The sequence below is a fragment of the Monodelphis domestica genome, chromosome 4 (assembly GCF_027887165.1).
Source record: "Monodelphis domestica isolate mMonDom1 chromosome 4, mMonDom1.pri, whole genome shotgun sequence".
NCBI classification, from domain to species: domain Eukaryota; kingdom Metazoa; phylum Chordata; class Mammalia; order Didelphimorphia; family Didelphidae; genus Monodelphis; species Monodelphis domestica.
In genome coordinates this window covers 175,732,554-175,754,178 of record NC_077230.1, presented here as the reverse complement: position 1 = coordinate 175,754,178, position 21,625 = coordinate 175,732,554, and the positions used below count along the sequence as shown (strand labels likewise).

Here is a 21,625-nt window from a genome sequence, read left to right as displayed (position 1 = left end):
AGAAGAAGATTTAAAAATGATTCCAAACTGTCTTTGATTTCTCTTATAGATAGTTTAAATTTATAATTTTAATGCTATTCAGGTTTTCATTTGATATATTGAAATTCATAATTCTTTCTCTTTTCTGGAATGCAAAGATTTAATGAATTGATTTCACTAGGAACAGTTTTCTTTGTTTTTTAATTATAGTTTCATTAAGATTATTTTAAAATTTGATACATTTTCTCATGGTGGAGTTTAGAAGTTAGAAGATTGGGCTTCCTAACTCTTATAGTACATTTGGCATTAGTAATTTTCAAATGATCAAATGAAAAAATCATTTAATGATTTTTCTAACTCAGATTTTTGTTATTTTATTTTTTTCTAGGTGGTTTTAAATACATTAGTAAGGGAAATTCCATCTATCCTGAAAGTGCTTCTGGTTGGCCTTACCTTTTGGCTAATTTTCAACATTATTGGAGTAAATCTATTTGCTGGAAAGTTCTATGATTGCATTAATACTACATCTGGTGAAAGTCTTTCCGTATATGATGGTGTCCAAAATAAATCTGAATGTGAGCAGCTTATGTACAGTAGCAAAGCTGTGAACATGAGGAACAGTAGTGGAGATGTGCTGTGGAAAAATGCAAAAATGAACTTCGATAATGTGAAAAATGGCTATCTTTCTCTCTTTCAATTAGTAAGTGACTCTTAAGGTTTTTTTTTAAATCTATATTTTATGACATTAATGAATAAAGAGAAAGCTTCCTATTTTATATGTTTAGTTATATAGTGACAACCAAGTTTGAAAGCAGAAACTTTTTTTTAAATATCTAAATTTTAAAATATGAGATTTTTTTTGAAAAATGTGATTTTAGGGATAAAACAACATGCTATAGTTACATATGATTGAATGCCCATATCCAAAATATATATCATTACATGGATCCAACCTGGAATGGCCTTAGTGGCCTCAGGAGCTAACATTTTAGAATTAAAATATTAATTTAGAAACATAATTTCATTTATATATGAACTAATGTTAGAAAAAAGGTCTCTCCAATGCAAAACAGTAACTTTTTCTAACTTTTAACAGTCATAAACAAATATCTGGAGAAAGATTAGGTGATTTGCCTATGGTCACACAGTTACTATGTGGCAGATACATAGGATAATTCCAGGTCTTCCTGACTCCAAAGCCAGCTTTGTACCAAATACTATGTGTAATGCTGCTGTCTTAGAAAATATTTTATTTTTAACAATTATTTGATAAAAGAATGCAGTGGGTCTACTTATTATATTGATATGTCAAAAGACTAGAAATAAAAATTTGAAACCACAAAAAGTCAAAAAATAGAAGATAAAGCAAATGAATCAAATATTTTAGAAAAATAAAATAAAATTTTACATTTAGATTAAAAATTAATTACACAATGATAGGATAGTTGATGTTGTACCAGAAAATCAGCTCATTGGTAAAAGATCTGGAGGTTTTAGTTATAAACTTAACAAGAGCAATAAATGGGACAACAGTGATACAAAATGCCATATAATCTTAGTATAATTTATTGTTAACATTATTAACATCTTAATCAATGAAAATAAGAGCTTCATGATTAGTAAAACCCTTATTTACAATATTGTTTTGAATTCTGAGTCCTACCTTTTTTCTAGATTATGCATGTATTATCACACAAAACATTTCCATATTATTCATTTTTGTAAGTGAATAATCTTATACAACCAAAACCCCAAATCATATAAACAAATAAGTGATTAATCATGTTTTCATCTGCATTTCGACTCCAATAGTTCTTTCTCTGGAGGTGGATACTATTCTTTTTCATAAGTCTCTCAGAATTGTCCTGGATCATTGCATTGATGCTAGTAGCAAAATCTATCACATTTAATTGTTCAATATTTCATTTACTGTGTATAATGTTCTACTGCTTATGCTTATTTCATTAGTTCACATAGGTCTTTCCAGTTCTTTCTGAAATCCTCCAGTTCATCAATCCTTATAGCATAATAGTATTCCATCACCATCATATGCCACAATTTGTTCAGCCATTCCCCGATTGAGGAACAACACTTTAGTTTCCAATTCTTTGCCACCAGAAAAAACACAGCTATAAATAGACAAACAAGTCCTTTCTCATTTTTTTATGGGAGGGGTGATATAGACCTAGTAGTGCTATAACTGGATCAAAAGTATACATTCTTTTATAGTCTTTGGGCATTGCTCCAAATTGTCCTCCAGAATGGTGGGATTAATCCACCAGCACTGCATTAGTGTCCCAATTTTGTCACATTCCCTCCAACATGTATTATTTTCCTTTACCGTTATATTGGCCAATCTGATAGATATGAGATCGTAACTCAGAATTGTTTTAATTTTCATTTCTCTTGTCAAGAGGGATTTAGAATATTTTTCATGTGATTATTGATTTCTTCAACTGAAAACTACCTATTCATATTCTTTGACCATTTATCAACTGTGAAATTACTTAGATTCTTATAAATTTGATTTAGGTCTTTTATATAGTGATCCCTCACCTATCAAGGGAGTTATGTTCCAGAGATCCCCTCAACAGGTGAAAATTTGGGAAGTACAGTTACAGCCAATCAGTACCCAGGATACAAATCACAGCACTGTAGTTGATTTCCTTTCATTCTATCAACCCATAGTGTGCTATGTACAATCTCGCCTTGTCAAAACTTGTACAAGCAGTAGTGGCAGCACTACATTTCTATTGTGCACAGTAAAAATTGGTTGACTTGATTTGTTGTTAACTAAGCTTGTTTTTAATAATGGGTTCCAGAGACAAATTTAACAAATGTCATATTTTCAGGCTACATTTAAAGGATGGTTGGATGTCATGTATTCAGCTGTTGATTCTACTTCTGTAAGTATGGAAGTTATCTTACTTAAAAATAATCAGTCACATCTATGTAGCACTTTATAGTTAACAAAGCATATTCTTTGAGTCATGTAACCATGGAAAATATTCTAAATTAATTAATTAAATAAATAAACTAAAAAAAAATCACAAAACAAACAAATAACAACAAAACAAGTCCTTCAAAATAACTCCATAAGGAAGATAGTATAAGAATTATTGTTACTATTTTAGAGGTTAGGTATCTGAGACTCATAAAAAATATTTTGGTCGAGGTCACAAAGCTAGGAACCAGTAGGAGCAAGACTCAAGTCAAGGTCTTCTTATCTAAAATCAAATTCTCTTGCCATTCCAACATACTATCCCACTTCTGTCTCTAAATCTGCATGTCGAAATAAGTGGAAATGATATTTTAAGGACTTAGCATAGTGTTTTTCATATAATTTTTTCATATAATTTTCATATAAATTGTGTTTAATAAATTATTCATGGGTTCATTATTGATTTATTGATCATTATTATTAAATATTAAATTATTCTTCAATATTAAAATAACTACTATTACATGTCATTTAATAATAAATCTATTTCATTTAAAATATTATTAATTAAATATTAAACTATTTAATTTATTTTTCATTATTAAATTCTATTCCTTTGCCTTTTCTTCCTTTGCCTTCCTAAAGGAAAACTAATAACTTATAATCATAAAACAATATGCTTAGAGTACTTTTCTCAGAATGACTCTTTGAGGTAGATGATATATATTATCTCTAGTTGAAAATAAGGAAACTGAGCCTTATAAAAATAGGAAGAATCATTCTTTCTCACAAAATTAGTCTATGTCACAGTCGGGATGCAGGCTATGTTTTCATGACTCCACTCTTTCTTCTTCACAGTGTTCTACCTTTTCTAGATATTAAAGGTTCTTAAGTGTGTGTGTTGTATGATTGGCCTCTTGAGTAGTTTGGCAAAGCTGGTGGATCATGCCTCAAAATAATTTTTCAAAATAATTGAAAACCATAATAAATTTAATTCAGAGTTTAATGAAAGGAATGATGATTTTTTTTCTCTGACCAAATTTATGCACCTTCTAAAATCTTTCACCAGACTTCCCTGGGGTCTGTGAACCTGAGGCTAAAAACCTCTGTTCTAGATAATGGACCTTTAAAAGTGTATAAAAACAAAATAGTGACTCTAGATAATGGGGCAGAAATATAATATCCAAGATAAGTATAGGCATTTACTAGTTCAAAATATTACACCCCACCTAACCAGTTTCAATACATTGTTAATGTTTGCTAATTTTGTAGGTAGAAAAACCACCTCGCTTTGAGTTCAGCTTCTACACATATTTTTACTTCGTCGGCTTTATAATCTTTGGAGTATTCTTTCCACTTGTCCTGTTCATTGGTGTCATCATTGATAATTTCAAACAACAAAAAAAGATAAGTATATATATTTGTATTATTCAATTCACTTGTATTCTCTAAACATAAGCATCTATACTATGTGAATATAAGGAATAAAAAGGAGTCTGGTTAGTCATAGGTGTTTATTAATAAAATGATAGAATGAGATGAGAGAGAGCAGAAATATAGATATATTTCCCTTAAGGAAAGATGAACCTGAATAAGATTGATTCTCCATTTGGCTACCTAAGACCTAGATATATTCCTACTACAGCAGCATAATGGCTATCTTATCTCTATTATGGAAATCCAGAGAAAGAGAGAGACGCAGAGAGTGAGAGAGACAGACAGACAGAGACAGAGACACAGAGAGAGAGAGACAGAAAGAGAAAGACAGAGACAGAGAGGAAGAGAGACAGAGACAGCCAGAGACAGACAAGAGATAGAGACAGAGACAGAGACCCAGAGAGAGACAGAGAGGAAGAGAGAGAGACAGAGAGAAAGTGAGAGAGCAGAGCCTTCCAACTTGGGTTTTTAAATGTTCTCCAGCCCACTCCCTTTTAAACATTATGCCCATGGGCCAACTGTTTTCCTTTCCTCCTTTGCTAGGGCCATCCAGGGAACATTCCCTCTACCTCATTGTCTCCCACCTTAATTCCCGGCTTTTCTGCTGACCCCAGGGGGCACCAGAGCTTAGATTCTGTCCTTGTAATCAAAGTCTCTTAAATAACTTCCTTCACACAATCTCCCCTTGTGATTCTTTGGGAGACCAGCATGTTAAGTCTCTCCACTCTTAGTTTTCCAGGAATTTAAGGAGACATGTCAGGTCTCCCCAATGAATCATTCCTCATATGTGGTCTATAAGTTTAAGATTTTCTCACTGGGGGGTATAAAAATAGAGAAGATATTGAAGATTTAATGGAGAGGGTTACAACAATTTTGAGAAAGAAAAAATGATTGATAAGCACATTGAGAAAAAGTTGATTAGGGGGTCACTCTCCTTTCACATAAGAGTTTACAATCATAATAAATGGTAGGCTCAATCTCCCCTTAGTTCAGTTCATTCTCTCCAAAAAGTTCATTCCATATCTCTTGATGTAGTGTGTGATTTTTGCAAATATCTTTATAGCATCTTCTCCAGAAGATTCATTTTCCTGGTCCAGGGTGTTAATGATTGTTTTTTCCTAAAATTATTTTTAAAGATCTTAAACTTTGGATTTTAGGATAATTACAAAATCCTCCCTCAGGAGGGCATATACCAACAATAAAATCAACACAGGATAAATGGCCATGCTATAAAATATATGAATCATTTTTCCCATAGAATCAGAGATGGGGGCTGTGTAAAGGAAGTTATTTGGGGGACTTTGATCATGAGGAGAGGCACTAAGTTCTGGTGGCACCATATGGTCAACGGGAAAGCCAATAATTAAAGCAGGGGATGATGGCAGAAGGAATGCCCCCTGGGTGGTCCTTGCAAAGGAAGAAGGACCAACATTTGGCCCACTGGGGAATGATGTGTGAAAGTGAGTGGGCTTGGGAAGGTTTAAAAAACCCAGGCAGGAAAGCACTGTGTTCTCTCTCTCTCTCTCTCTCTCTCTCTCTCTCTCTCTCTCTCTCTCTCTCTCTCTCTCTCTCTCTCTCTCTCTCTCTCTCTCTCTCTCTCTCTCTCTCTCTCTCTCTCCTTCCACAATAGAGATAACCATGCTGCTGCTGCAGTAAGAATATATATAGGTCTTAGGCAGTCAAATGGAGAATCAATACTATTCATATTAATCTTTCCTTAAGGGAACTAGATCTCTATATCTTCTATCATCTCTCACTCTATCGTTTTATAAATAAATGCTTATAACTCTGGTCAGACCCCTTTTTATTCCTAATATGTGGAACCACTAACATTAGAGATGCCAAAGAAAGAATTCAGTCCTGGTTCTTGAGAAGTTATATTTTAAGCAGGAGGATACTTCATGTACACAAATGGGTATAATACAAGAAAAAGTATAATCGGGCAAAAGGGATATAAAAAAATTTCTTTGGGAACGTCTGGAAAGGGATATATCATTGACATCTGAGAAAACTTAGGGGAGTTCCATGGAAGAGGTAGTACCTTAATTGGATTTAAAGTGACAAAATATAGCTTTTAAAAAGTCACCTTACTCTTTTTGAACAAAAAGAAAACATTTTCCCACTTACAGTCCCGTGAAATCTTTCACATTTATAATTTCTCAACAATCTCCACTACTAATTCAACTGTATTTTCCATAAAACTATCTCAAAATCCTCTGATGCAATTGAGGATGCATTGAGACTGGACCTAGGGACTCACTGAGAGCAGCTTACATGGTGATTTCTTAAAATCTCCCAAGTATTACATTTGAATTCCATATTAACTATTTTGTTGTTATTTTAAATGTTATAGTCTGAAAATCATTATCCTGGATAGATAATGAATAGAAGCCAAGTAGGAGATGAATAGTTCTGTGGTCTCAATGAGAGATCTACTAAAGCCACATTAAGAGCAATGAAGGGCTAGGGGAGGGATAATCAACCACCGTAAAAGCTGAAGAGAATTTTAAGCCAGTGAAACCCAAAAGAAACACATTTAGTGATCTTATTGGTCACTGAGAAAACTTTTAGTTGACTGTTGATAGCAAAAGGCAGATGATAAGAGCTTTGTCATCTTTGAAAACTAAGGGGGTCAGAATATAATAACTTTTTAGAAGCCCTCACACTCAAAAAATCCTTAACCTAGATTTTTCACTTCATAAAGCTGCCATCTTTTTAATTCAATTCAATGAATATTTAAGTACATATTGCATGCAGAACATTGTGCTAGGTGCTAGAAGATATATAAATTTTAGATAACATTTTGCTAACACCTCACAGACTTTCTATTTTAGGATGGAATTATGAACCAAAAGGGAGAAATTATATATAGATATATACCAACATATTGAACAGTGGAATGCACAGTGAAATCCCAAGCAGATAGAAAATGAAGATAAAGTGTTTCTAAATCTGGGGCAGCTACACGGTAGGATAGAGCATCAGTTCTAGAGTCAGGAAGACCTAAATTCAAATCTGGTCTTAAAGAACTATTCATTTCCTATTTGGCATCTATTTAATCTATACAGAATACTGATTTTCAGACCATAACATTTAAAATAAGAACAAAAAATCATTAGTATGGAATTCATATGTGAAACTTTGACTTTAAGCAAATCACTTATTGTTCCTTGCTTCAGTTTCCTCATGCATAAAATGACTTGGAGAAGGAAATTGCAAATTGTTCCAATATCTTTACCAAGAAAACCTTAAATGAGGTCAAGAAGATTAGGACACAACTTAAATGACTAAATAATAACAACAAAATGCTTAGGTCACCCATAAGTAAACCCACCATCAAATAGTGGATTCTATAATTACTGAAATATATAGTTCATGCATTTGATGTGTCAGCTTATGTGTGCATACAAATACATAGAGACCTCTAGGACAGGGTTGTTTCTTTTTTAACTTCTACAATTCACATTAATTGGTTCATTTTTAAAGGAGTCAAATTCTATAAGATACCATGCCTTTAAAAATGTGCTAGTGTTTTGGAGAAAACTGCATCAAGAAAAATGATTTTAAATAGTTTTAATTTCTTTCTTTACATTAGAGGTGAATCTATCTTTATGACAGAGGATCAGAAGAAATCCTACAATTCAAAGAAATACCCAAGGTACAAGAATCCAATACCTCGGCCAAGGGTAAGCAAAACTTCTATCATTCATTCAGATTTTCAAAAGATGCTTTCTATTATATTCATTAAAAGCTTTCCTTTTATATGTAAAGTGATAATTTTTCCATTTCTAAGCAAATATAAAACCTTTGATAAAAAAATATTGGAATTTGTCAATACCCTCAACTAACCTCTTTTTGACCATCTAAAGTGGTATTAAGAACTTATGTCTAAAATTTTGATCAAAGGCTATATTGTCATTGATAATCTTGAATTATACACATATTATACATATTACAATATTTATATGATCATTGTTGGCAAATCTGTGATGATATTATTTGAAATACCTCCTTGCCCTTGAGAGAAGTTTCCTAAGTTGCTGTGGTCATAATAAAATTATTAATAAAAGGACAACTATCCTATGATGAAGCTCTCAGAACTTAATCAGACTAGTCCTTAGATGGCATCTGTCAATGAGCTGATATTTGAAGACTTTCAACTTGGGAAAACCAACTGAAACTTATGCTATACCTGCCATTGCTTTGTACAGCACAGAATCACCACCACACCCTAATAAGTTATCATACTAGTTCATTAGTTGAGAAGGTAAAATAATATACTGAATAATACCTCAGTGCCTGCATTCATTCAACACTTATTGAGCCACTTGAATCTTTGAATTTAGAGACATAGGGGACCTTTTAGTTTAGCTCACTGAAATCAACTTAATTTTACAAATGAAGAAAAAAACAACAAAAACTAGAGAAGTTAAGGAATTTCTGGAGTGTTATAAGCACTAAGTGTCAGAACTGGTGATAGAATTCATCTTTTTATTTCCAGAATGCTTCTTTTTCCACTAGGATCATAGATGGAGGATTTTTTAAAAAAGTGATGAAAGAGAATATCTTATCCATCTGCCTCACTTGATAGATAAGGTAACTCATGACCAGACAGATGTTATGCAAGTTACCTAAAGTCATGTGAGCAGTGAGTGGCAGAGTTAGAATTCAAATTGAGATCTCCTGATTCAAAATCAAACACCACTCTTTAAACTGTTATCACCAAATTTAGTTCTATCTTCTAGAACCACTCTTCTGATATTTGAAAAGAGCCATCAAGATCTTACTTTCCCAGTTTTACTAACTTCAGTTACTTCAATAAGGCCATATATATTATGATCAAGATCTGTTCTCCTTTATCAACCTTCTTTGTTCATGCTTGTTTGCCAAAGTCATTACTAAAACCCTGGATCCAGACCTGAAAACAATATTCTAGATATGCTCTCTGGAGCCAAGAGCACAGGAATATAACCTTGTTCATTTTGAGCCATATCTTCTACTCAGTTTTCTGGGGCAAACCACAGCTAGGTGTCTTATCTCATTTGATCATAATTGCAGACCTAAGTTCTCCCTGAGTTGTGTCACTGATACATATATGTGTATAAATGTTTTCAATGTAAACATTTTAAAGATTTTGACAAAATCTTTGTAGCCAAGCAAAAAAGAATGCTCCCTTGAGACATTTTTATTACTTCAAGGTTTTCATTGAAATTCATTCCATTTTCTACATAATAGCTAATAGCATCATGTAATTTAGAGTTTGATGGGACCAAAGAGAAAATGCAATACAATTCTCACATTTTGCAGGTGAAGAAAGTGAATCTTGACAGGGTCAAGTGAGAATTGAAAAATTAGAAGACATTAAACTCCCCAAACTTTGACAATGTGTTGAACGAGCAATCTGTTCATAGATGATAACTCTATAGAGTTTTTCTACCAGAAATTAGAGTCACATATATTTACCAGTCCACAGATAAAGAGGATAACTAACAAAGATTCAAAACTTAGGAATCAGTATTCAAAAAAAATAGAATTTAGCCTAAAAGCATTAGGCTATAGAAAGTAGTCTTCCTATATGTGTTAAAGAGCTTGTTGAGTAGAAAAAGACTAATCTAACCAATATATCCAAAAGAACTGACATATTGTTATCTTTGGTATGGGAAAAATATGTGGAGGGAACTTAATGATATTTTCCCCAAGGAAATTTTAAACCAATGGCTGGATATGTTGGGTATATCTGTTTTCTAGCCAAAAAAAAAACAAGTCTTTGGGCTTTAAACTAAGAAAGTATGGCAGATAATGCTCTTTCTCTGAAGAAAGACAATATTCCTAAGAACTATAGCTAAAGCTAGAAATGAGAAGCAGAAGGAAGCAGCATACATAACTTGATGACCTATGAAACTGCATCTGGAAGCGATGCTGGAAACCACAGAATCAAGAAAGCAGTAATAAACAATAGCCACATGTCTAGTAGACTATATACCACAAAAGATCAGTGGAAAGCAGTCCCAGTGAGAATATCATAATGATACAAACAGAAAATATCAGAAGTCCTGCCATTTGGAAGTTCAAGTTGCCACAATATTTTCCCAGCCACACATTTTTCCTGTTTGTGAACTCATCCATCTGTTGACCTAAAAGCATTTTTCCCTGTTTGTGACTCTTGTTACATGTTCCCTTTTTTGGTTGGTTTTCCCATTCATGCTATGTTTATTTGTGGGGCTGTGTGTGTACATAGATTAATGAAAGAAATGTTGTATTGCTGCTTTTCTCAATCTGTTTTATCCAATGACTTTACTTTGGACTTTTTGTGTCATTTGACTTTATAGGAAAAAATATTAATGCAGATTTTGTGCAACATAGTATAGATATCAGAGTACAGGAATCCTATTCTGAGATGCTTCATGTATAAATAGACAGGTAACTAGAGGTGTTAAAGTGCATTTCATCCACAAGGGTATTGTAAGAAATGATCAGATGTCTTTCTATTATGTCTAGACATTTCCCTTATCTATCATTCTGATAACTACATATTAAAAATGGCATTAGTTTAACATTACTTGTTCTTAGAAAACCCATAATGAATAGCCTGACATCTTTCCTTTCAAAGTTCTTGTATTAACAAGGTAATATATTAACATTAACAATATGTTATAATTTTATTGATTGAGAAAATAGATTTTATGAGACTAATAATTTTAAATATTTATGACATACATTCGATATTCTTTTAATTCTTATAGAATAAATTCCAAGGATATATATTTGATCTTGTAACAAAAGAGGCTTTTGAGATTACCATCCTAGTACTTATCTGTCTCAACGTGGTGATTATGATGATGGAAACAAATTCAGATAGTGACTATAAGATTATGATTTTGCGTCTGATCGACCTGGTGTTCATTATTCTGTTTGCTGGAGAATGTGTGCTAAAGCTTATTGGCCTGCGCCATCACTACTTTTCTACAGGATGGAATATCTTTGATTTTGTTGTGGTCCACATCTCCATTGCAGGTAAGGATGTTTCTTTTCAGTTGTCTATACTGATCTGAAGCCAGCAGTTCAGAATTTACAAGCCTCCCAATCTAGATCCTGACTTTTGAGACATATACTTTATATGAAGGGGAGCTGGTTTTTTGTTTGTTTGTTTGTTTGGTTTGGTTTGTTTTGTCAGACAGGAGTTCAAATACAGTCCCAGAACCTTTTTAGCTGTGTGACTCTAAACAAATCACTTTCTGGTGAGCAAAGACAAAGGTATAAAAAATGAAATTAGCAATGAAAACTGTGAAAGCCAAGCTCATTCAAAAATCACAAAGAATGGGGGGAGTTGTCTTTGTAGAGATAGCAGGAGAAGTATTTGGGCACATCAGTCTCCATGCTGGAAGTATAATGTAACAGTGGGCATTCTCATGCACAGCATCCCTTGAAAGCATTTATCAGTATGATAGTTAACATCGAAACCATTCATCTATTTGGTCTGAGCCATTTGACTTGTTATTTAGGGCAAATTCCTGCAGCAAAATTGCCATGTCAATTCCAGGTATGAGGCTTGGGTAAGGCCACAGACCTGGAAAATTTCACCCTCAATGGTTGCAGGATTCTTTTATTCCTCATTAAGTGACTGATAGGAGCAGTTAAATAAGGTGAATTTTAATAGCAATATTTACAAAGATCATTGCTTGTACTCTTAAAAACTACTGCATAACCAAGACAGTAGAGATTTGGCTAAATTATAATCCCTGGGGAAAGGATGTTAGGGTTTCATGGACTCTAAACTTAATATGGGACATCAGTACAATGGCAACCACAAAAGCTAGAAGCTATCTCCAGAATGAAGGAAACTAGAGTAGTGTTTTCTCCTCTGGTTGCTATATTTTAAGAAGCATATAAATAAGTTAAAACAATGTCTGGAGTTAAGAGATCATGGGGACACTTAAGAAATCAGTCTAGGGATATTTCTATCATTCAGTCATTAATTCAATATGCATTTATTAAGCATCTAATATGTACAGTTATTGCTAAGCTCTGGGGATACAAAAAAAATCTAATGAAAACACAGCCCATTCTCTGAACAAGCTTATAATCTAATAGGGGAGAAAAAATTATCTTTACAGGACCAACTGGAGAAAATTTTAAAAAGGAACAGAACTAGCATTAAGGGGGATCAGTCAAGACTTCTTGTAGAAATTGGGATTTTTGATGCTACTTGAAGGAACTCAGGGAATTCAGGAGATGGAGATGAGAAGGGAGAGATCTCCAGTCATGCAGGACAGACAGGGGAAATGCCCAGAGTTGGGAGGTAGAATGTCTTATTTAAGGAATAGCAATGAGACGAGTGTGACTGGGTCTTTGGGTATGTATACATGAATAAGATATAGTAGGATGGGAAAGGTGGGAGGGAATCAGTTGATGAAGAGTTTTGAATGCCAAACAGAATATTTTAAATTTTTTTCCTGGAGAAAATAGTGAATTCATTTAATGGAAGGCAGTATGTTAGACTCATCAGAGAGATCAGTTGGTGGCCTAGTGGAGAATCAAATAGATTTGGATCAGACTTGAAGACAATAGACCAACCGGCAAGTTATTGCAAATCCAAGTGTGTGAGGTGATGAGGACCTAGACCAGGATGATAGTAATGTCCAAGAAGATAATGGACCATATGTAACAGATATTAAGAAGGTAGAATTGAGGAATGAGAAATGGGATTCAAGGATGATACTTTGGTTGAGAGTTTGGGTGACTCAGAGAATGGTAATGCCCTCAGCAATAATAGGAATACTAGGAAAGTTAAGAAGAGAGAGTTAAGGAAAGATGAGTTTGGTTTAAGCCATGTGAAGTTTAAGATGTTACCACAACACTCAGTTGGTTATGCCTAATAAGCAAGTAGAGATGGGAGACATGAAGGTAATGGTTAGTAGCTCTGGCCTTGGGCAGCTACTAGAAAATTTCTGTTCCCAAATGTCTTAGATCTTTATAGTGATATTATTCAAAGCTATGTCAGTTTGCTGGAGCAGATAAAGAATGGAAGGCTAGACTTGGAGTCAGAAAAGCTGAATTCAGGATTGCTTATGCCATTCTGTTTCTGTGGTCATGGACAAATTCTGATCTGTCAATGTTTCAATCAACTCTGTAAAAGCTTATTACTGATCTATATTGGTGGGGGAAATTTATACATTGAGAATTCCCCACATTGGTGAAAATCCCGGGTTTAGATGTCTAGACAAAAAATAAGTGAAATCACTAACATTTTAAACCTAACCAATAACAACAGTGCCAATTATTTTATGATTTTGGTGCTATTCAATCTATAGTTACAGTATCTGTTATTTATCCATCTTTCAATCTGAATTGCATTAGAATTAACTGGAGGAAATAACTGGATAGGAAAGTTAAACCGTCAATTTAACATAATATGGTATAGATGCTAAAGACATTTCTATTCAAAACAATGTTGTATGGTACATGTGTATGAGTCACTATCATGATATAAATGGCTTAAATATCCTTTAAAAAGCTTTCACTGATCATTTCACTCCATTTTCATTGAACCTAGGTCTTTTATTCAGTGTTTTAACTTCTACCAACCCTGTCCTTTGGGCTTCAAAATACAAATCAGTCTTATTTACTAAACAGTGGATAAAGATAGGACTCCATACCCAGAATATAGTACAGCTCTTTTCCTTCTCTTTGGAGCTCCACTTATCTTGTCTCACCCTATTATGATAGGTGGGGCTCTAAGGAGACAGGGGCAGCCAGGGTGTACTCCTTGGTACTGGAGTCTGCAATCATAAAATATTTAGAATGTTTTAGATGTTTAGGCTCCCATGTTCTCTTTTTGAATCCATCATTTGCTTTGCTATACCTATCTTTTATGTAAGGCAGCTGGGTTGAGATATTTAAATTGAATTGGAGTGTTTTTCAAAGAATAGCAAGAAGAATAATGTAAAATTTGTGAATTCACTAAATATTTAAATATTTCTTTTTTTATGTTTTTCCCCCAAAGTTGTACTACTAAATAATTTGACAGAGAAATATCTCCTGACCTATGCTCAGATGCAAGTCATCCGTTTCATCAGGTGTGGACGAGTCCTGAATTACATTAAAAGAACCAAGGGCATGGGCACACTGATCTCTGCAATGATGTTGTCTCTTCCTGCTTTGTTAAACATTGTGCTTCTGCTCTTTTTGGTCATGGTTATCTATGCTGTCATTGGAATGTCCCAATTTGCCTATATTAAGAAAGAGGCTGGAATTGATGATATGTTCAACTTTGAAACTTTTGTCAACAGCATGCTTTGCCTCTTCCAAATAACCACATTTGCTGGCTGGGATGGTCTGTTAATACCAGTTCTTAACACAGGACCCCCAGATTGTGACCCTGAAAAAATTCACCCAGGAAGCTCTGTGAGAGGAGATTGCGGAAGTCCCTCTTTTGGGGTTTTCTACTTTGTGAGTTACATCATTATATCCTTTCTGTTGTTTGTAAACATGTTCATTGTTGTTATCTTTGAGATTTTGAGTGCTGTATCTGAAGAAAATAGTAAATCCTTGAGTGAAGAAGCCTTTGACAATTTCTATGAGGTTTGGCAAAAATTTGATCCAGATACAACTCATTTCATAGACCACAGTCAGCTCTCTGATTTTGCTGCTTCCTTAGCGCCTCCTCTCCTTATACCAAAGCCAAACACAAAGCAGCTCATGGCCATGGACCTGCCTTTGGCAAAAGGCGATCGAGTTTTCTGTCCTGATGTCCTCTTTGCTCTTGCAAAACGTGTTAAGGGTGAAAGTGAAGAGTTTGACCATCTTCATTTACCAATGAGGGAGCAGTTTCTGTCATCATGTCTTTTCCAAATTTCCTATGAACCAGTTAGTACTATAAAACAAAAACAAGAGGAGGTATCAGCCCCTGTCATTCCCCATGCTTTAAAGGAACATGATTCAGATACATGTAATAACAAAGATGGAGACAGAGAGGATCCAACTTTTAAAGACAACATAATCTTTGATAGAGTTAATGAGAACTCTGCTCTAGAGAAAGCAGGTGATGTAAGTGATTCTCCCACTTTAATAGCTTCGTTGCGTAATATAATAGAACAAGAGAGAGAGAACCATGAAACAAACCAGGCAGAAAAGGAAGACAACGGAAAAGGTGACAGGGAAAAGGAAAAATAAGAATTTCATTTTATCAGCTATTTTTAATACTTAAGAAAATGACCTGTTTTGGACACAGGATTACTTTAGTAAATCTGTGCCAAACTAACTGTTTAGTTTTTTGTTTTTACCAACAAAGGATTAAAGTAAATGCTTCCAATAAAAGTGACACTTTATTGACCAATTGTGATTCCATATCAAAGCAAATTTGATACATGAACATTATTTGTCCTGCTTCTGCTGTAACAGAAGAATGACCAAAAATGGTTCAGAAAGACAAAATCTGTGGATTAATGGAGTCAGAATCTAAATGTCTTGAATATAATGAAGCATGTAAGTAGAATGTTAACTTTTGCTTTTGTCCTCCCTCCATCCATGGTCTCTGTCACTCATTCCCTATCCACCCACCTCAACATAGAGATCAAAAACCACAATTATGGAAGGGGAAAGATTTTCTTCTGGGAAAACAGCAAACTTAGATGGTTTTACTGATTTCCTGCAAAAGCAGTGATAAAAGCATTTGTAATTTCTGAGAGTTTTGTTCATGCATAGGAAAAACCCATATGAGAAGCGTATATCAATATACATAAAAGTTTTATCAATTCTGAGAACTCTGAACTGTATTTTATGTTGTATTTGAATTAAAAATTTTATGCCTTGAAATCCCATGGGATTTCCCAAATATGTAAGATGCCGACTTTAGCTAATGTTTTAATCAGTCTAAGCAGTGCAGAGGTCATGTCCAAAGGCTTTGTCCCATTTTGCTAGCTCCCTCTACCCAATAGTCATTATTTTTCTGTGTGCCATGGACCTTCTTCAAAGTCTGGGAACATCTATGAGCTGCCTCTCAGAATTCTTTGAATGCATAAAATAAAACAGAGGTTGACAAGTAAACCAATTATATTGAAGTATATATATAAAATTCAAGGAACCCAGGTAAAGAACCCATATAAACTATCTGAACTATCTGCACATGGTGTGAGTAATCAAACAAATGCTACGTTTTTCTCATTAAAATTATGCAGGTTGAACACTCTAATGCAAATACTATCAACAAAGCAATGGGTTCAAATCAAGAAAACATCTAATGCCCAGTGGACTTACGCGTCGGCTATGGGGGGTGGGGGAGAGGAAAAGAAAATGATCTATGTCTTTAACGAATAATGCTTGGAAATGATCAAATAAAATATATTTTAAAAAAAATTATGCAGGCAATGGAGTCAAGAAGTGATGCAAATGTTTTCTTCTCTGTTTTCAATGAAGAATAGCACTGCACTCATTACTCCAAAATACCTACAATGTTCAATGTGCCAATATTTCTGCTCTCCTCTATGTGTATTTCTTACTCATCCCTCAACTCTCAGAATGGCTGAGGTTTTAGCTCCCAGTGAAATGCTTGCTGATTTAGAAAATGGTACGTATATGAACAAATAGATATTTGCCTTATTAATTGTATCACATAGTCATCTGCATAATGCAGTGCAAGATAGAGCATACATGAGCTATAAATGTTTGTCAATGATACTATTGCAAACTTATAAAAGTTGATAAAATGTATTCAGAATCCTTCAAGTAGCAACAGTTTGTAGGTTATATATATAATATGCACATACATACATATATATTTTTATATATATTCATCCTCCTCTCTACACTTCCTAGAACAAAAGTATAATTATTATACTTTTAGGATATGCTATACAAATACAATTCTACTTTTCTACAATAAAGTATTACAACAATAGCTGCATTGGTATGTAATGAGATAAGTATGATGACTAACTTGGAAACAGTGCCTTAGGCCCCCTAAAGAAATTCTTAGTATTTACTGTATGTACCTTTTGTATTCGCTCACTTGTTCTGCAAGTTTCTCTCTAGTAGAATGTATGCTTCTTGAGAGCAGGAATCTGGGGCCGGGCTTTATATTCTGTATTTAATAACAAATAGTAAATATATCATGGATCTCATACTAAAATCTGTCTTATTTTATTAAAGCCAATGGAAACTTTGTATTAGAAAACATTTAATGCAATGAGATGTATATACCTTAAAAAAAATAAAAGTTAATCATGAACTATCAAAATTCATGACTAAGTGACACTTGCTTTCCTATGTAATTGAATGTCCTGTTGGTTGGTATTCAGATATTATTGCCATTTAAATAATTTTCTCCCAAAATACTTTTTAAATACTATTTTATTTCCCTGATTACATGTAAAAACAATTAACATTTATTTCTAAAATTTTAAGGTCTGACTTCTCTCTCCCCCTCCCTCCCTCCTTCTTCTTTTCCCCTCTCTGAGACAGTAAGCAATATGATATAGATTTGACAATATTTTTATATTAATCATTATGTGTAAAAGACCTTGAACAAAAAAAAACACAGAGAAAATAAGAAAGTTTTCTACATCATGTACTAAATTTCTTAAATTATATTCTTGCAGGGGGAAATGATAGCTAGAATATAAATAACTAGATAATGTGAAGATTGGATTTAGCTATCTCCTGATTGTAACAATGAAGGTACTTAGCTCTTCCTTTATAGTGAAGCTAGAATTGTAAGCTGCAATCTATTTTTAGATTTTAACTACAAAAAGGTCTTAAGTAACTACAAAAGGTGAACTTAACAAAAGAGATTTAAGTAACCCAAAAAGATATAATCTAACCAGAGAAGGTAAGAACCTAAGTGGGCAGTCCTGGAGAAAAGTGTCTGCTGTGAGTGGTAGATGTGAAAATTTAGGGGAGGTGACACAAGAGAAAAAGATCTTTAAAAAGAGAACCAAAAAGGCAAAAGGAGATCATTCATTCGGGCACTGACATGGAGGAGAGACTGGAAGGCAGACACCCAAACTTCTTTTAGACTGTCCTCATTGGTGAGTGAAAAGCTGACTTAGTGACCCTGCCTTACCTGGAGGCTCCAGGTAAGTTCCATCTGCTTGAGACTCTCTTCCCCTGACTTGGGCTTAGAAATTCTAACTGATTCAGAAGAAGCCAGAGTTTTCTGTCTCTTAATGTCTTTCTACTGTAAATATTGTAAATAAACTACCATAAATTCCTTTTACTTTAGTAATTCATTTTGGGATTTAGAAATAAAATCCCTGGTGACCACCTATATAAATATTCAGAGTCCAATCATCACATTCTTTTAAAAGATATTTGCTACTAAGTGCCTTTTTAATTTTATATTAGGGATCATGTCTCATGTCGTGTCACGTGGCCTGTGTCATGTCATGTGCTTCCTGTCATGTCAAGCGTGCTTTGTTGAATTAATGTAACATGTTACCATAGGGTGGAATGCAAGGCATAGCCAGGTCGTCACATTCTTTTAAAAGATATTTGCTACTAAGTACCTTTTTGCTTTTATATTAGGGATTATGTCTCATGTCATTTCACGTGGCCCGTGTCGTGTCTGGAGCAACATGTGCGATGGAGACGGCCCATGGAACGACATGAGACATGATAAGCCCATTCAACCTTAAATATCTTCAGACATAGAAACAGTTCCCTGCCTTGCTAAGCTTTGTCGAATTAAACTAACATGTTACATATTACTGTAGGGTGGAATGCAAGGCATAGCCAGGTCGTCACATTCTTTTAAAAGATATTTGCTACTAAGTGCCTTTTTGCTTTTATATTAAGGATCATGTCTCATGTCAAGTCACGTGGCCCGTGTTGTGTCAGGCGGGTCCTGTCGAGTCAAGTGTGTTGTTCTTGGCACGCGAGGCGATTTCTGGTAGCATGACCATTCCGACATGTTTGCCCCTCTGACATATGTGACGTTTCTGGCATGTGTGTCTTTTCTGACACATGTGTCCCTTCTGACACGTGTGTTGTTTCTGAAACAGATCCCTGCCTTGCTAAGGTTTGTTGAATTAATGTAACATGTTACTATAGGGGGGAATGCCAGGCATAGCCATGTCATCACATTCTTTTAAAAGATATTTGCTAAGTGCCTTTTTGCTTTTATATTAGGGATCATGTCTCATGTCGTGTCATGTGGCCCGTGTCATGTCACACCGGTATCGTCGCGTCAAGTGTGTCATTCTTGCCACGCGTCGCGATTTTGCTAGCATGACCTTTCTGACACACGTGTCCTTCTTGCACGTGTGTCATTTTCTGGCCCATGTGTCCCTTCTGACACACATGCATTTTCTAGCGCAGATGTCCCTTCTGACATGCTTGCCCCTTCTGACACATGTGTCATTTCTGACACGATTGTTGATACTGGCACCTGTGTCTATTTTGGCATGCGGCACCCTTCTGACATGCGTGGCCTTCCCGGCCCTTGTGTCTGGGGCAAAATGTGCAAAGGAGACGGCCCACGTGGCACGACCTGAGACATGATGAGCCCATTCAATCATAGATATCTTCAGACATAGAAGCAGTTCCCTGCCTTGCTAAGCTTTGTTGAATTGCTTGAGTATGATTAGGATAATTGACCATACCAATGACAAATCCAACAGAAACCATATAATTATCTCAGTAGATGCAGAAAAAATATTTTTATAAAATACAACCACCATTCCTTATAAAAATATTGTAAACATTGAAATAAAAGGAACTATGAATAAAAAGAATATGGGATAAAGTGATAAAGGGCATCTATATAACACCATCAACCAGCAGTATCTATAATGAGGATAAACTAGAATCCTTCCCAATAAAATCAGAAGTGAATCAAGGATGTCATTATCACCACTACTATTTGATTTTATACTGGAAACACTACTTATAGCAATGAGAGCAGAAAATGAATTGAAAAAAAAATTAGAATAGGCAATAAGGAAACAATACCGTCATTCTTTGTAGGTGATATATAATATACTTAGAGAATCCAAGGATCCACAAAAAACTAATAGAAACATTTAAAAACTAAAGAAAAGTTGAAAGATACAAAATAAACTCACAGAAATCATCACATTTCTATTTACTACCAACAAAGTCCATCAGCAAAAGATAGAAAAGGAAATTAATTTAAAATAACTGTAGCCAACATAAAATACCTAGGAATATACTTACCCAAACAAACCCAGTAATTATAGGAATACAATTATAAAACATCTTTCACACAAAGTCAAGTCTAAAAAAATGAAAAAATATTAATTATTCATGGATAGATCTATCCAATATAATATAAATGACAATCTTACCTAAATTAGTAGCTATTCAGTGTCATACCAATCAAACTATCCAAAAATTATTTCATAGAAATATTAAAAAATAACAAAATTGCTCCACTAGAACAAAACATTGAGAATATCCAGGGAATTAATGGGAGGAAAAATATGAAGGAAGGAGGCATAGTTGTACCAGATCTCAAATTATGCTATAAAGCAATAATCAGCAAAACAATCTGGTCCTAGTTAAAAATAGAGTAGTGGACCAATGGAATGGGTTAGGAAATCAGCAAATTGTAGTTAATGACCATAGGAACCTAGTTTTTGATTAACCGAAAGATCTAAGCTTTTGGGAAAGAACCCATTACTTGACAAAACCTCCTGAGAAAACTGGAAAGCAATATGACAGAAACGAGTCTTAGAACAATATCTCACACCATACACCAAGATAAAGTCAAAATGGATACTTGATCTAGAAATAAAGGGAAATGACATAAAAAATTACAGGAACATGGAAAATTTGCCCGTCAGACTTATCCATAAAGAAAGAATTTATGACTCTCTAGAGACATAGAGAACATTACAACAAATGAAATGCATAATTTTGATTACTAAATTTAAAGTTTCTGGACAAACAATATCAATGCAATCAAGATTAGAAGGGAAACAATTGTGGAGTGGGAGAGAGATTAAATCTCTCTCTGATTAAGTCTCTGATGAAGGCCTTATTTCTCAATTACATCGATAACTCAGTCAAATTAATAAGAATACAAAGTGTTCTCCAATTGAAAAATGGTCAGAGAATATAAACAGAAAATTTTCAGTTGAAAAAAATTAAAAGTATCTATGGTCATTGAAGAAAGTCCTCCAAAACATTATTGATTACAGAAATGCAAATTAAAACTACTATGAAGTATCACCTCACATGTATAAGAGTGGCTAATGTGGCCAAAAATGAAAATGATAAATGTTGAAGGGAAAGTGTAAAAATCAGAACACT

General features: G+C 34.2%; 1 protein-coding gene across 1 annotated transcript in view; it reads left to right on the top strand.

Annotated features, from left to right (window-relative positions):
- Positions 1 to 17,591, top strand: part of LOC100023419 (sodium channel protein type 9 subunit alpha-like) — a 98,636-nt gene extending 81,045 nt beyond the window's left edge. Inside the window, exons 21-26 of the mRNA XM_056793974.1 lie at positions 368 to 679; positions 2,832 to 2,885; positions 4,193 to 4,329; positions 7,950 to 8,043; positions 11,101 to 11,371; positions 14,361 to 17,591. Of these exons, the coding sequence (XP_056649952.1) occupies positions 368 to 679; positions 2,832 to 2,885; positions 4,193 to 4,329; positions 7,950 to 8,043; positions 11,101 to 11,371; positions 14,361 to 15,529 (2,037 nt within the window). The 3' untranslated portion in view covers positions 15,530 to 17,591. The remainder of the gene's footprint in view (positions 1 to 367; positions 680 to 2,831; positions 2,886 to 4,192; positions 4,330 to 7,949; positions 8,044 to 11,100; positions 11,372 to 14,360) is intronic.
- Positions 17,592 to 21,625: the final 4,034 nt, after the last annotated feature.